At 43.0% G+C, this 15,141-nt stretch overlaps 1 protein-coding gene across 2 annotated transcripts in view; it reads right to left on the bottom strand.

Annotated features, from left to right (window-relative positions):
• Window positions 1-869: 869 nt before the first annotated feature.
• VDAC2 (voltage dependent anion channel 2) overlaps window positions 870-15,141 on the bottom strand; it is a 48,584-nt gene continuing 34,312 nt past the window's right edge. For both annotated transcript variants that reach the window (XM_077250773.1, XM_077250775.1), the window contains exons 6-9: window positions 8,966-9,193; window positions 7,401-7,551; window positions 6,882-6,939; window positions 870-1,474 (exon numbers count right to left, since the gene is read on the bottom strand). In XM_077250773.1, the coding sequence (XP_077106888.1) occupies window positions 1,383-1,474; window positions 6,882-6,939; window positions 7,401-7,551; window positions 8,966-9,193 (529 nt within the window). In that variant the 3' untranslated portion in view covers window positions 870-1,382. The remainder of the gene's footprint in view (window positions 1,475-6,881; window positions 6,940-7,400; window positions 7,552-8,965; window positions 9,194-15,141) is intronic.

Below are 15,141 nucleotides of genomic sequence, written 5' to 3'. Positions count from 1 at the left end.
TTTTCATCTACGGTCCCTACTAACACTCTTTATTCTTTATAGATATTCTATATACTACAAGGATACTATTTATGCTATACCACTATTCACCTTACTAAGGTAAACTTCACTTCGGTATCTTCTCGTACCTACCGTCCTTTGAACTTTATGAGATCACCTCCAAACCACGCGGAACGCTGCTTTCACCTACAACAAGGGGGGATTCTTCTCACCAGTGACAGGATGTAATACCTGTAATATGCTATGTTATGTATATATGTATATATATGTTTTGTTCTTTCTCTCCTTCGGGTTTTGTGCGCTACGACTTTGAACACAATGTTCTTTATATGTATACTCTTGTTGTACAGTTGTTTATATATGTTCTGTTCTTTTCAGCGACCACTTGATAAAGACTCGGGAGGAGTCGAAACGTTGTCAGTTTGACTTCTGGTCGCACTCTGCACTGTTGAATAATAAATTTATAGCACTTCAATAAATTCAAATTTTTTTTTCAAATGATACCCTCAGTGTGCGGTGTATTAAATTTAATTTTATGCTCAGTAATGAGGCAGTGCTGTGGGGTCAGGGAAATGTCCTATAAATGTCTGTTCTGTTCCTGATCTAGTAGTGAGGCAGTGCTGTGGAGTTGGAGTCTGAGTCGGAAGTCAGGAAAATTGAGGAGCTGGAGGTTTTACTTACTGACAGCCCTGATCAGAATAAAAAAAAATAAAAAATAAAAAAAAAAATGACCTGGTCAACAAGGTGAAAACTGGCTAGGGGATGAAGGGATTAACGTGACATTTTACCATTCATATAAATGCATCACCATATTTATTTTAACATTATGCTCTAACAGGTGAAATTGTAAAGTAAGACACTGGCACAAGTTTTACACGTAACTTATGTTTTTATTTTCCTTTTTCGGGATATCAAAAAAAAAAAAAAAAACCCTCACAAAATAAAGATGATTTACTCAAAAATGCTGTCTCTGGCAGATCTGATCTATGGCTCTGATGCTTGTGTCAGACTTAGAGTTATCAAATGTTAAAAAGGAACATAAAAAACTAACATGCATACACATGTACATTTTGTGTTTCCTCTTTTCAGAGGTCTGTGTGAACCATGGTCAGAAGTACTGCCTAATTACACACATGTAAATAACATGTAAGGGAGTGCTTCTCTGTAGGATCCCAAGAGGGGAAGTAATGGCAAATTTAATTAAGCTCATCCAGAGAGCATAGACATTCTACCTCAATGTAGCTCATGTCCTATGAAATGGGTAAGGAAGAACAGAGAAAGGCAAAATAGAAGCTTTGCTGGTTATGAGTAAGAACAAATATATAGGTAAGGCCGAGTTTCCTGGATATCCCTTGGTAGTTGCAAACGGAAGGGAGAAAAGCTTAAGCCTCCAATTCTAGAGCTAATCCCAGTTTGTGACCACCAGAATTTATGTTCTTCCCATCTACCAATGCAGATAGTGCGAGTTTCACTCCTGAGGAAAAATGCAAAAACACCATTTTAACACAGTAGTTAAATAAATCAGTACAGTTACAAGTTGTACTAAAAAGCACAGCCCACGCAGTATATAGCAGCCATGTAGTATATAACATTGCCCACATAGTATATAGCACAGCCCAGGCAGTATATAGCAGCCATGTAGTATATAACAGCCCACGCAGTATATAACACAGCCCTCATAGTATTTAGCAGTGTGGGCACCATATCCCTGTTAAAAAAATAATTAAAATAAAAAATAGTTATATACTCACTCGCAGGGATCCAGCAAAGCTCTGGCGATGCGCACGCGGCTGCCGCCATCTTCAGTTCCCAGGATGCATTGCGAAATTACCCAGAAGACTTAGCGGTCTCGCGAGACCACTAAGTCTTCTGGGCAATTTCGCAATGCATCTCTGGGAACGGAAGATGGCGGCAGGCGCGAGCGCATCGTCCGACGACGGAAGGTGAGAATAGCAGGTTTTTTGTTTTTTTTAAATTATTTTTAACATTAGATCTTTTACTATTGATGCCGCATAGGCAGCATCAATAGTAAAGAGTTGGGGACACACAGGGTTAATAGCAGCGGTAACGGAGTGCGTTACCCACGCCATAAGGCGGTCCGTTACCGCTGGCATTAATCCCGTGTTTGCGGCGAATGGAGGGGAGTATGTGAGCGCCAGGCACTGACTGCAGGAGAGTAGGGTGGGACTAATTGGACTGTGCCCGTCGCTGATTGGTCACGGCAGCCATGACAGGCAGCTGGCAAGACCAATCAGCGACGCGGGATCTCCCGTGACGGAAGTTGCAGACAGAAAGATGGAAGTACCCCTTAGACAAGTGAGTGTGTGTGTGTGTCTGGCGCAAAGGCGTGCTTTGCTTAGCTGTCAGTGTATTGATTGACAGTGTGGCTGTCCAATCTGAGACTGGGAGCCACTGGCTGTCTCCAGGTGTTCATTATCACAGGTGATTGCTAAGCTACTTAACTGGGCTGTTATTCCAAGACCTCTCTGTTCCTTACCTTCTGTTTCTAGATCTTTTGTTGCCTGATCTTTGACCTCATTCTGACAATCCGTCTGTTTAACATCAGAACGCTACCCGACTACACCTCTGTCTGTTCCTTTTGTTTATGACAAATTTTCTTGGCAACCTCGTGGGCGGAGACTGCGGATGTCTCATGGAGATCTGCAAGGCTGCTACCTGGTCCTCTCTATGTTCTATAGACACTATAGATTCGAGATGTTTCTGCTGATCTCACCTTTGGAAGAAGAATACTTCAGGCTTTAGTCCCTCTCTAGATTATAATTTGTTTCCAACTCTATTTCTCTTGTGGTGCTGTTGTGAGTTATTGAATAAAGTCCTTTAGTTACTTACAAGCAAAGGGATTTTGGAACCCATGACAGAACCCTCCCATCACATGTGGGTAAGCACTGCCTTTTTTAAAAGTTCTTATAGTTTCACACTTATAGGTGTTATGTGGCTTTGGTTATACTGTTCTTAAACATTGGAGGCCCTCTCATGCTCTGTAATCAACTAATGTGGAAGAATGGTGACGTCATTTTTAGCCTTTAGGTTTCCGGTCCTTGGTGGGCGGATCCCCTTTCTCGTGGTACTGTCATAGGTTTCGAAAAAAATCCTATTACTGATAAGTAACTAAGGACTTTCTATGGTAGTCTTGGAATTCGAAGTCTTCCAGTCGTTAGCTCCTTTCACTACTCCAGGATCCAAATTATTTGTGCCTGTGTACCTAAAATTGCGTGTGTTCTAGGAACTTCACGATTCCCTCTTGAATGGTCATCCTGGGGTTACTGCCACACGAAAAGCCACTGCTAGACTTTTTGGTGGCTATCCATGCATAATGATAAAGATTTTGTATCTGTTTGTGAAGTCTGCGCACGTGCTGAAGTCAGTAATAGTCAGCCGGGCTGTGAATTTGCTCCACTGTCAATTCCAGAAATGGAATAATTTGTCCATGGACTTCATTAATCTACCTCTGTCTGGTGGGAAAACGGCTACAAGGGTGGTGGTAGCTGACCGATTCAGCAAACAAGCTCATTTTGTTTTTTTCTCAGTATCACCTAATGCAGAGACACTCTCCGGTTGTTCATTTCGCATATTGTAAGGTTACAAGGGGTCCCTCTTAACATTGTGTCTGACAGGGGAATAGGATTGACTTGTCATTTTCATCTGCTTATCACCCTGAAACCAGTGGTCAGACAGAGGACAAATCAATCTTTGGAACAAGTTTTAAAGTGCTTTGAGGCAGCTCAGGAGGATGACTGGGTTTTTGTTTTTATCTTCTGCCGAGTCTGCTTTTAACAGTCGAGTAAAAATCAGTCAACTGGAAACTCACAAATTTTTCTGTAATTATGGTTTTCATCCCGATTTTTGTGATTTTTCTAGGATTAGTTCTGAATGTCCTGTGGAGGTTCAAAAGAATATTGGGACTGCTCAGATTGGCAAAAAAACAGAAGGCCAACAGAAGACGATTGGTGGGTCCTGTTTTTAAGATGGGGATAAGGTTTGGCTGTAATCTAGGTGCCGACAGTGAAGTTGGGTCCAAAAGTTTATTGGCGCATAAGAGCCTGAAGGTGGTCAATCCCGTGACATTCAAGTTAAAGTTTCCTCCATCCCTAGTGTATTCCATAAATCCTTAAAGGAGTTTGTCAACCTCAGTTGACCGTGGCTTGGAGAATGAGGTTCAGAGGGTTGTGGATTCTCATAGGGCCTGAAATTCCCTCCAATAGCTCATCCACTGGAGGGGATATGGACTAGAGGTGAGAAGGCCAATCAGCTAGTCAGGGCCTTCCATCTAAAATTTCCTGCAAAGCCTGGGGTCCAGTGGTTCCCCTAGAAGAAGGCGTACTGTCACGGTTCCAGCCCTCAGTGTGTCTAGGATGCAGTTACTGGCAGATCAGTCGTCCATCCAATCTAAGACTGGGAGGCACTGGCTGTCTGCAGGTGTTTAATGTCCCAGGTGATTGCCAGGCCACTTAACTAGGTTGTTAGTCCCAGCCCTCTGCCAGACAGACATTCAGCTACTATGGTGGTTTGCCTCTCTGGCTCTTGCACTCGGTTTGTACATCTTTCGATGCCGGACCTTGTTTTGACCATCCGTCACTGAAATGAAGAGTCATCAGAAACCTGTTTCAGAGGCTTGGCTAGTCCCTACTCTGAAGCACACGTCTTATCAGTTCCTAAGAGTGATCAGTAGATTCTGTTACCCTAGTTGTCTCCAATCAATTTTGAATTGTTAAAGTCCTAGTTCAATTTAGATTCTCAAATTCTGCCACTGTGCAATATGAACAGTGACAGCACACTCCCTTGCCGACTGAGCAGAAGTAAAGAGCAGGCAAGAGGGCATGGTCAGTGCATGTTATAAGATTACCCAGCGTCTTGCAAGATAAAAAGACCAGTGGGGGTGGTGCAGACGCAAATTAATTGAAGACAGCTGGGGTGACCGTACTGGAGAGGTTATAATCTACTGATCATACATTGGAATTGACAACAGACACATGCTCAGAAGAACAGGGACTAGCTCGGCCCCTGATTATTTCAGGGAGGGGGCAAAAGCTGCGGCAGTGACCGCAGCCTGTGCTCCCTGATGACGACTACGCCTGCTGCTGTTAAGCAGTTAAATGTTACTTTCCATCTCCAACGGAAGCATTGCGCCACAGGCTCCACATGATGCAGCGAGCCAATGGCTGTCTATTTCAGCCGAACGTCTGCTGAAGTAGCACTAGTTTGGTATTGCTGTATATAGTACAAGCGATTCAAGTTCAAGTCCTCCAAGGGGGACCAATAAATAAAGTAATAATTAAGGGTGGTTTCACACTTGCGTTTTTGTCTGCAGCGTTTTTTGCACAAAAAAACGCATGCGTTTTTTCCCCTATATTTAACATTGAAAACGCATGCGGTTTTTTTACGCGTTTGGTCGCGTTTTCAAACGCATGCGTTTTTTCCCCTATATTTAACATTGAAAACGCATGCGGTTTTTTTACGCGTTTGGTCGCGTTTTCAAACGCATGCGTTTTTTTCTGCATGCGTTCATTTTCAGAAATGCAACCTGCAGTATTTTCTTGCGGCGTTTTTTAGCCGCGAAAAAAAGCATGCGTTTTTTCGCGGCAAAAAAACGCATTGCTGTCTATGTAAACGTATGCGGTTTTAAGCACATGCGTTTGTTTGCGTTAAAAACGCATGTGTTTTTATAGAAAAAAAACAGAACACTGAAAAGCCACCCACCACCATCAAGGTGATAAAGGGATCCAAACCCTAACCCTAAGGGTATGTTTCCACGGTCAGGAAACGCTGCTTGTTTGACGCTGCGCAGAGCTGCAGCGTCAAACAAGCAGCGTCCAGTTGTTCCAGCATAGTGGAGGGGATTTTATGAAATCCCGTCTCCACTATGCGTGGAAACCCGCACGCGGCGGCCCTGCGACTCCGGACATGCTGCGCGTCTTTTCAGATCGCAGCATGTCCGTACACCTTGCGGGGACGCAGCGTCCCCGCAAGGCATATCACAGGGCGCTATGGGAGAGAGCGATCATCCCGGATGTGAAGAGTTAACACATCCGTCATGATCGCGTCCCAGAAAGGGGGCGGGGCTTAGCGCCGAGCGGCTTCGCCGCTGCGGCGATACCGCCGGCCATCCTGACAGTGGAAACATACCCTAACTCTACCCCTAACCTCACCCCTAACCGTTTAATGAACATTTTCTGACAGTCATAGTGCCACGTATTTAAGTGCCACGTATTTAAGTGCCACGTATCACATATTTAAGTGCCACGTATTTCAGTGCCACGTATTTAAGTGCCACGTATTACATATTTAAGTGCCACGTATTTCAGTGCCACGTATTACGTATTTCAGTGCCACGTATTTCAGTGCCACGTATTTCAGTGCCACGTATTTCAGTGCCACGTATTTCAGTGCCACGTATTTCAGTGCCACGTATTTCAGTGCCACGTATTTCAGTGCCACGTATTTCAGTGCCACGTATTTCAGTGCCACGTATTTCAGTGCCACGTATTTCAGTGCCACGTATTTCAGTGCCACGTATTTCAGTGCCACGTATTTCAGTGCCACGTATTTCAGTCACGTTTAGGGTTAGGGTTTTCTTGTTTTTTCTTGTGTTTTTCTATAAAAACGCATGCGTCTAAAAAACGCATGCGTTTTACCGCGTTTACATGCGTTTTTCACACATGCGTTTTTTTTAAAAACACATGCAGATAAAAACGCAAGTGTGAAACCAGCGTTAAAGAAAAAAAAATGCCCGTTTGGCATTTCCATAGCTGTACTGACCTGACAATCATTGTCAGGAAATTTTTACTGCACAGATTAAACAATGTAAAAGGGTAACTGCAAAGAACATCAAAAAGGCATTGGATTATACATGTGGCACTCACCTGGCCTGAGGGTCTGGGTGTAACCTACTCCAACAAGACTTGCATTGTTCACCTTTGCCTAATTAAGACATTTTAAAAATCAATTTCAGTAATTCATTTTTCATTACAATTAAAGGTTTATATTTATAAATATGAAAATAGGAAAATGGTCACTGCTTCCTGGTAATATTACCTTTGTAAATAGATAAATATACAATACAAATAGAACCCAATTGTTATTAGCATGCTTTGGCTATATTTTAGAGAAACGAGATATGCAGATGCTTTGACAGACGCTACACAGACCAAGAACCTGGCAGTGTGGGGTATTCAAATGTAGACTGCATTCACTCATTTCTAGTTCAGAAAAACAAGTGTATGCTCCTAAAGTTTCTCCTATATGTGATATTCCGTACTAGTACAATTTGACACTCAGTCACTGGATATCCTAGGCAGAGGGCCAGAGTTTCAGCATTATTGGCATTCATAGATAGGGAACAATATGGTGCACAAAGCCTGCGGTGATTATGCCATACTCACAGAGAGAGATGCATTAGAGTCCAACTGGTACTTAGCAGCAATGCCAAAGCGAGTACTGTTGTTTCCAGATGTCCAAGCAAGGTTAACTGCTGTCTCCAATTTATCACTAACTTTCTGATAGATGGAGCCAGCAAATTCAGATCCATCATTGCTGAAAAGAAAAGTGAAGGGTATGGTTCAGCCAACACACTAATACCATTTAAAACATGAAAATATTAGAATATTTATTAAGCCTTGTGCTAAAAAGCCCTGTGAGCCTTTTAGGGCAATGTGCACACGTTGCGGATTGGGGTGCAGAATTTTCCGCACAAAATCTGCATCTCCGGGCAGAAAACGCAGGTGCAGATTTGCCGCGGATTTTGTGCGGTTTTTTTACCCCTGCGGATTTCTATAATGGAAGGGGTCAGAAATGCTGCAGTTACGCACAAAAGTATCAGCATACTTTTGATCTGCAGCGGTTTTAAGAGGATTTTTCCGCACCATTAGCACAGCATTTTTTTTTTCTATTGATTTACATTGTACTGTAAATCATTTTGTGGAACTGTAGCGTTTGAGCGGAAAAATACGCTGCGGAGCCGCACTAAATCCGCATCGTGTGCACACAGCTTAACAATGACCAATCCAGACACGTACATTGCAGACATTTCTTCCATCATGTACTAGTTTTAGAGGATTCTATCAGTTTGATGGGTTCTCCTCTTATAATTGCCAGTGAAACTTTCCTTACAGAGTCCACAGATCTCCTGTACATAAAACTCCCAGTGGAAAAGCGTGTGTTCAGATCTGTCCATCTTCCTCCTCCAATAGAAAAGCAGCTTTTCCCTGTGAGGAATTTTACAATTGGAGGAGGCTGATTGAGATGGGTCTGGTGGCTGCTCCTCCACCAGCAGTCATTGTGTGGACAGGAGCGCTGGTCCGTGTGTGAGGAAAGCTGAACTAACATGTACAGGTGCAGAGAACTCATACCTAAATAATACATTTACACAAAATCATGTCCTCTATATGTTCTCTAGTTTGTACAAGAACATTTTCCTAAATTTAACTATGATTTGCCTTAATGAATCCAATATTAACCCCTTTCCAACATCTGCCATACATGGACAATATATGTCGTGTGTGGGTGTATAGAGTGGACTCAGGAGCTGAGCCCACACCATATGTGGCAGATGCCAGTTGTTTAGATAGCGGATATCTGCCTGTAACAGCAGGGATCAGACAGAGGCTCCATAACCGAACCTCAACAACCAAGGGGAGGCGATTTAACAGTTAGGCTGCCGTCACACTAGCAGTATTTGGTCAGTATTTTACATCAGTATTTGTAAGCCAAAACCAGGAGTGGAACAAATAGAGGAAAAGTATAATAGAAACATATGCACCACTTCTGCATTTATCACCCACTCCTGGTTTTGGCTTACAAATACTGATGTAAAATACTGACCAAATACTGATAGTGTGACGGCAGACTCAGAGAAACACTAGTTTTCCTACTGAGACACAGAAGACATTAGGTTATTATGGAAACAGCAACTACTTTTCTTTACCAAGCAATCATGAAATATACTCACACGTTGGTGTGGAGCTGGAAGTCTCCTGTCTTGTAACCAACTGCAAAGTTATTCTTGGTCAGCTTGGATTTGGCACTATCAAAGGTCATTTGATAACCAGCAAGCCAGCCTTCATAGCCCACAACAGCTGCCCCATGGATGGCAGGACCAGCAAAATCAAAGTCCACATCACAGCCAAGGTTCACATACTCCCGCTTGTAGGCAGCTTTAACCTTACCACTCTTCTTGCTGATCAAATGAAAGCCATAAAGAAAATTTATGTTAACCAATATCCAACACAACTAACTTGCACCTTTAACATTTTTGAAAGATGTTGTACACTACACATTTTCCAGGGAGCCCCTTCATGACCGTGTGAATTTTTTTTTTTTTTCTCACAGCCTTTTAAGAGCGATAACTTATTTTTCCATCCATATAGCTGTAAGAGGGTTTGCTTTTTGGGGGGACAAGTTGTACTTTTAAATGACACCATTTATTTTATAATGTGATGCACTGGAAAGCGGGGAAAAAATTTTTAAGTGCATTGAAAGATTGCAAATTTTCTCTTTTTACCATGTTCACTATAGGTAAAACTAACCTGGCATTACAACTCATGGTCAGCACAATTATGCAAAAAGCAAAACGTGCATTAGGGGTTTTTTGTTGCTTATTTTTTTAAAGTAATGAAAAAAATATGCAAATTTATTTCCCCACAACCTGTAACATTTCCAATTTCAGGACATGAGGCTGTATGAGGGCTTATTTTTTTTGCATCTTGATCTGATGTTTTCACAGATACTGTTTTTAGGGAAGACAAATTTTTTTGGATTCAAGGAATAAAAGCTATCGCAAAAAAAAAAAAAAAAAAAGGCTCATTTCCCTTTCCCTCTCCTCTGCATACCAGGAGAGATACGGTTCTGTCCCTCGGTGTCTTCTTCCTAGAAGAAAATGGTGGGCTCATGCGCAGTGTACCCGCCGAGATTTGCTGGCCGGTACAGGGCAACAATAGATTTTTCCTATTGGTTCATTTTGATCACTGTGATAGGGTAAAAAAAATTTTTTTTTCCATTTTCACATTATGGTTAGGGTTGGGGCTACAGTTAGGATTAGGGTCAGGGAGTTAGAATTGGGGGGTTTCCACTGTTTTGGTACATCGTGGGGGAGGGGGTCTCCAAAGGCGACATGGCGCCCACCGTCGATTCCAGCCAATTTTATGTTCATAAAGTTTAACAGCGCTCCCTCCCTTCTGAGCCCTGCCATGTGCCTAAACAGTGGCTTTCCCCCACACATATGGGGTATTGGTGTACTCAGGAGAAATTGCACAACAAATTTTGTGGTCCATTTTCTCCTGATACCCTTGTGAAAATAACAAGTTTGGTTCCAAAGTAAATTTTCGGTGAAAAAAGTAAATGTTAATTTTTTCCTTAACCCCTTTACCCCCAAGGGTGGTTTGCACGTTATGGACCGGGCCAATTTTTACAATTCTCACAACTGTCCCTTTATGAGGTTATAACTCTGGAACGCTTCAACGGATCCCAGTGATTCTGACATTGTTTTCTCGTGACATATTGTACTTCATGATAGTGGTAAAATTTCTTTGATATTACCTGCGTTTATTTGTGAAAAAAATGGAAATTTGGCGAAAATTTTGTAAATTTCGCAATTTTCCAACTTTGAATTTTTATGCAATTAAATCACAGTGATATGTCACACAAAATACTTAATAAGTAACATTTCCCACATGTCTACTTTACATCAGCACCATTTTGGAACCAAAATTTTTTTTGTTAGGGAGTTAAGGGTTAAAAGTTTACCAGAAATTTCTCATTTTTACAACACCATTTTTTTTTGCCTCGTTTTTTTTTTTTCTTACGGTGTTTACTGAAGGGGTTAACTAGTGGGACAGTTTTATAGGTGGGGTCGTTACGGACGCGGCGATACTAAATATGTGTACTTTTATTGTTTTTTTTTTTTTTTATTTAGATAAAGAAATGTATTTATGGGAAATTTTTTTTTAAACTTTTTTACTTTGTCCCAGGGGGGGACATCACAGATCGGTGATCTGACAGTTTGCACAGCACTCTGTCAGATCACCGATCTCACTTAGAGCACTGAAGGCTTACCAGCGCCTGCTCTGAGCAGGCACTCGGTAAGCCACCTCCTTCCCTGCAGGACCCGGATGCCGCAGCCATGTTGGATCAGGGACCTGCAGCGAGGAAGGAGGTAGGAGACCCTCGCAGCAACGCGATCACATCGCGTTGCTGCGGGGGTCTCAGGGAAGCCCGCAGGGAGCCCCCTCCCTGCGCGATGCTTCCCTATACCGCCGGCACATCGCGATCATGTTTGATCGCGGTGTGCCGGGGGTGGTCCGTGACCGCTCCTGGCACATAGCGCCGGATGTCAGCTGCGATAGGCAGCTGACACCCGGCCGCGCTCCCCCCGTGAGCGCGGCCGATCGCGCTGGACGTACTATTCCATCCTTGGGAAGTAGGGCCCACCCCACATGGACGGAATAGTACGTCCAATGACAGAAAGGGGTTAATAAACTTCTTGAATGTGGTTTTGAGCACCTTGAGGGGTGCAGTTTTTAGAATGATGTCACTTTTGGGCATTTTCTGTCACATTGACCCCCCAAACTCACTTTAAATGTGAGGTGGTCCCTAAAAAAAAAAAGTTTTGTAAATTTTGTGGAAAAATGAGAAATCGCTGGTTAACTTTTAACCCTTATAACGGTCCTAACAAAAAAAAAAAAAAATTATGTTACCAAAATTGTGTTGATGTAAAGTAGACATGTGTGAAGTAATACTTAACTATTTTGTGCGATATGACTGTTTTAAGAGCACAATTTACAGTTAACATTTTTGACAAATTTCCATTTTTTTCATAAATAAATATAAGTCATATCGAAGAAATTTTACCACTAATATGAAGGATCCGTTGAAACGTTCTAGAGATATAACTTCAAAGTGACAGTGGTCAAAACTGTAAAAATTGGCTGTCATTAAGGACAAAACTGGCTCTGTCACTAAGGGGTTAAGGTTAAGATACTTAGCTGACAACTCCTGAAAAGGCTTGAATGGATTTTTGGTCAATGCCTCCAGTACCAAAATTTAGATCACATGAGGGAACCCTTGGAATTGGGACTGGCCTGGATCTATTACAGAATTTAATGAACCTCGATAGCCACTTCTCATCAGTGAGATTATAATTGTATAAACAGATCCAAGGCTGAAACATGAACTTGAAGTTACTAGTAGCCAACCTTAGCTCAAACCCCCTCTTCTGGAGAAACTCTAGGAAGGAACCTAGTGGTAAGCGAGTATACTCGTTGCTCGGGTTTTCCCCAGCATTCTAGGGTGATCGCCGAGTATTTGTTAGTGTTCGGAGATTTAGTGTTTGTTGATACAAGCTGCATGATTTACAGCTGTTAGCCAGCCTGAGCACATGTGGTGGTTGCTAGGAAATCCCCACATGTAATCAAGCTGTCTAACATGCAGCTGCGGTGACAAACTAAATCTCCGAACACTTAAATACTTTTTTTTAAACAAGGGGAATAAAATCTCCTCCTTTCTTCCTCACACAGTACCAGTTCCTCTATGAAGCCCAAGACCTCCATCTCTGGGCCTAGCTGTTCTTCCGATTACTTCCTGGGGAGGAAGGGGGGTCACTACGAAGGTCTGACGCAGATTATAACATTCTACTTTTAGGCTTTGTACACACGTCCGGAATAGCCGCTGAAATTTCCACGGCAATTCCGGAACTCCCTGCCGCGGGAAAAACGCATGCGTTTTTCCCACTAAACACTAGCGTTTTACAAGCCTTTTTAGCTTGCAGAATGCTAGCGTTTTCCAAGTGATCTGTAGCATCGCTTGGAAAACTGACAGGTTGGTCACACTTGTCAAACATAGTGTTTGACAAGTGTGACCAACTTTTTACTGTTGATGCTGCCTATGCAGCATCAATTGTAAAAAGTTCTAATGTTAAAAATAATAAAAAATCGTGATATTCTCACCTTCCAGCGTCCCTGGCAGTCTTCCTGCTCCTCGGGATGCTCCCGTTCCCAGTAATGCCTAGCGGAAATGACCCCAGATGATGTAGCGGTCTCGCGAGACCGCTACATCATCACAGGTCATTGCCGCAAAGTATCACTGGGAACGCGGGCATCGCGAGGAGCGGGAAGACTGCCGGGCACGCCGGAAGGTGAGAATATCATGATTTTTTATTTAAATTTTTTTTTTAATTATATAGAATATACATATATTATATGGTTCCCAGGGCCTGGAGGAGGAGAGTCTCCTCTCCTCCACCCTGGATACCAACCGCACATGATCCGCTTACTTCCCACATGGTGGGCATAGCCACATGCGGAAAGTAAGCGGATCAATGCATTCCTATGTGTGCTGAATCCCGGCGATTCCGCACAAAAAATGAACATGCGTTTCTTTCCGGAATGCTATTCCGCCGTGGGAAAAAACGCAGTATGTGCACAAAAAATGCGGAATGCATTCTAATAATAGGATGCTTAATGTATGTGTTTTTTTCACGGTTTTATCGCGCTTTTATAGCGAAAAAAAAAAAAGCGAAAGTTCCTTAACATGTGCACATAGCCTTAGAACTTCCCTTATGTCCAGAATCCAACGGCTGGAAGAGATGTACTCCCATGTCTGAATGAAAAGGCAAAGCCTTCCCCCTACTTGTAGCCTGGCATCATTGAGAGGATTTCTTGGATGTTGAAGATGTACCTCTTAACATAAGTCTGGACTCTATCCTACGTTTCAACTCCCACTACCTTCTCACCAAAGGAGGACATCCCCTATTATAGCTTTTCCTCTGAAAGGAAGCCTTCCTTGCATCAGCTGTCAAAAATCTGGGATAGCCCTTATCGCTGACCTTTTCTAAGGTATCGTACAATTCCCAAACAAAAATTTGCCATCAGACAGGATAGAGCATAGTTTGTTTTTAGACTGAAGGGCTCCAGGGCAGCCTTTGAGCAACAAACCAGTCTTGCTGCTGCATTGGACAAACCAGCAGATGTAGCCAGCTAGCTTTAAAGAATCTGCAGATGTTTCTGCCAGAAATGTTGCGACTCCTTGTAATAAAAGGCAGGTTGGCCAAAATCTTTCTGAGCTGTTCCTCCACTTGCTGCAGCCCAATCATAAGGGAACGGGCAGTATAGGTTCCAGCAATCGCCAGCCTCAGACCCGTGCTGCTGCTTTCCCTGTGTGTTTCAGATATCCAACTGCTTTTTTATCCAATAGATCTCTTAGTAGCCCAGAATCTTCAAAGATTAGAGCAGAGAATTTTGATATAGCCCCATCAATCCTAAGGACCTTGGCCCATACATCCGAGTCCTTCTCCTCAAAAGGATATCTCCATTTTGAAGAAGAGGGCAGGGCACTGGATTTCTCAGGTTTTACCCACTCTTTTTTAATGAGTGCCTGGATCTTACTATTAACCGGAAAGGTAAGTTGCTTTCACTGCTCTAACACCCAGAACAAAGTCTTCTAGGGATTTTACCATCTTTTCTTTTATTCCCATTGCTGACTTAACAGCTTTGACCAGTCTATCCGTATCTTCCACCAGGAAACATGGTCTGCCCCCATGTTACTACCCGAGGCAGAAGATTCACTGTGCTACTTTACTTCTGATAAGGCTTTCACACTAGCGTTTTTTTTATTTGCATACGTCGCAATGCGTCGTTTTGGCGAAAAAATAAGCATCCTGCAAAGTCATCTGCAGGATGCGTTTTTTCCCCATAGACTAACATTAGCGACGCATTGACACACGTCGTAACCGTCGTGTTGTGGCGGACCGCCGGCAGCAAAAAACGTTACATGTAACGTTTTCTTGTGCCGACGGTCCGCCATTTCCGACCGCGCATGTGCGTCCGGAACTCCGCCCCCACCACCCCATGGGGCAGCGGATGCGTGGAAAAACAGCATCCGCTGCCCCCGTTGTGCGGCGCTTGCACAGGTGGCGCACTAAAAATGGTGACATTCAAAGGCTGTTCTGGGATACATGAATCATCCTCTCTGGACACTGAGGAGTACCAAGACTTCTTCTAAGACTGCTTCTCTAACTGATGGCTGCTGCTCCTGCCACTTAAATGGCTGCCCCCTTTTGTTATGTCCATGCTGCTGATCCTCCATGACACCTAAGGAAGGAGAAAACTCCCTCTGTTGTCTGTCCCCAATTTA

The sequence above is a fragment of the Ranitomeya variabilis genome, chromosome 4 (genome assembly GCF_051348905.1).
Source record: "Ranitomeya variabilis isolate aRanVar5 chromosome 4, aRanVar5.hap1, whole genome shotgun sequence".
NCBI lineage: Eukaryota > Metazoa > Chordata > Amphibia > Anura > Dendrobatidae > Ranitomeya > Ranitomeya variabilis.
This window is presented reverse-complemented; position numbering and strand designations above follow the sequence as displayed.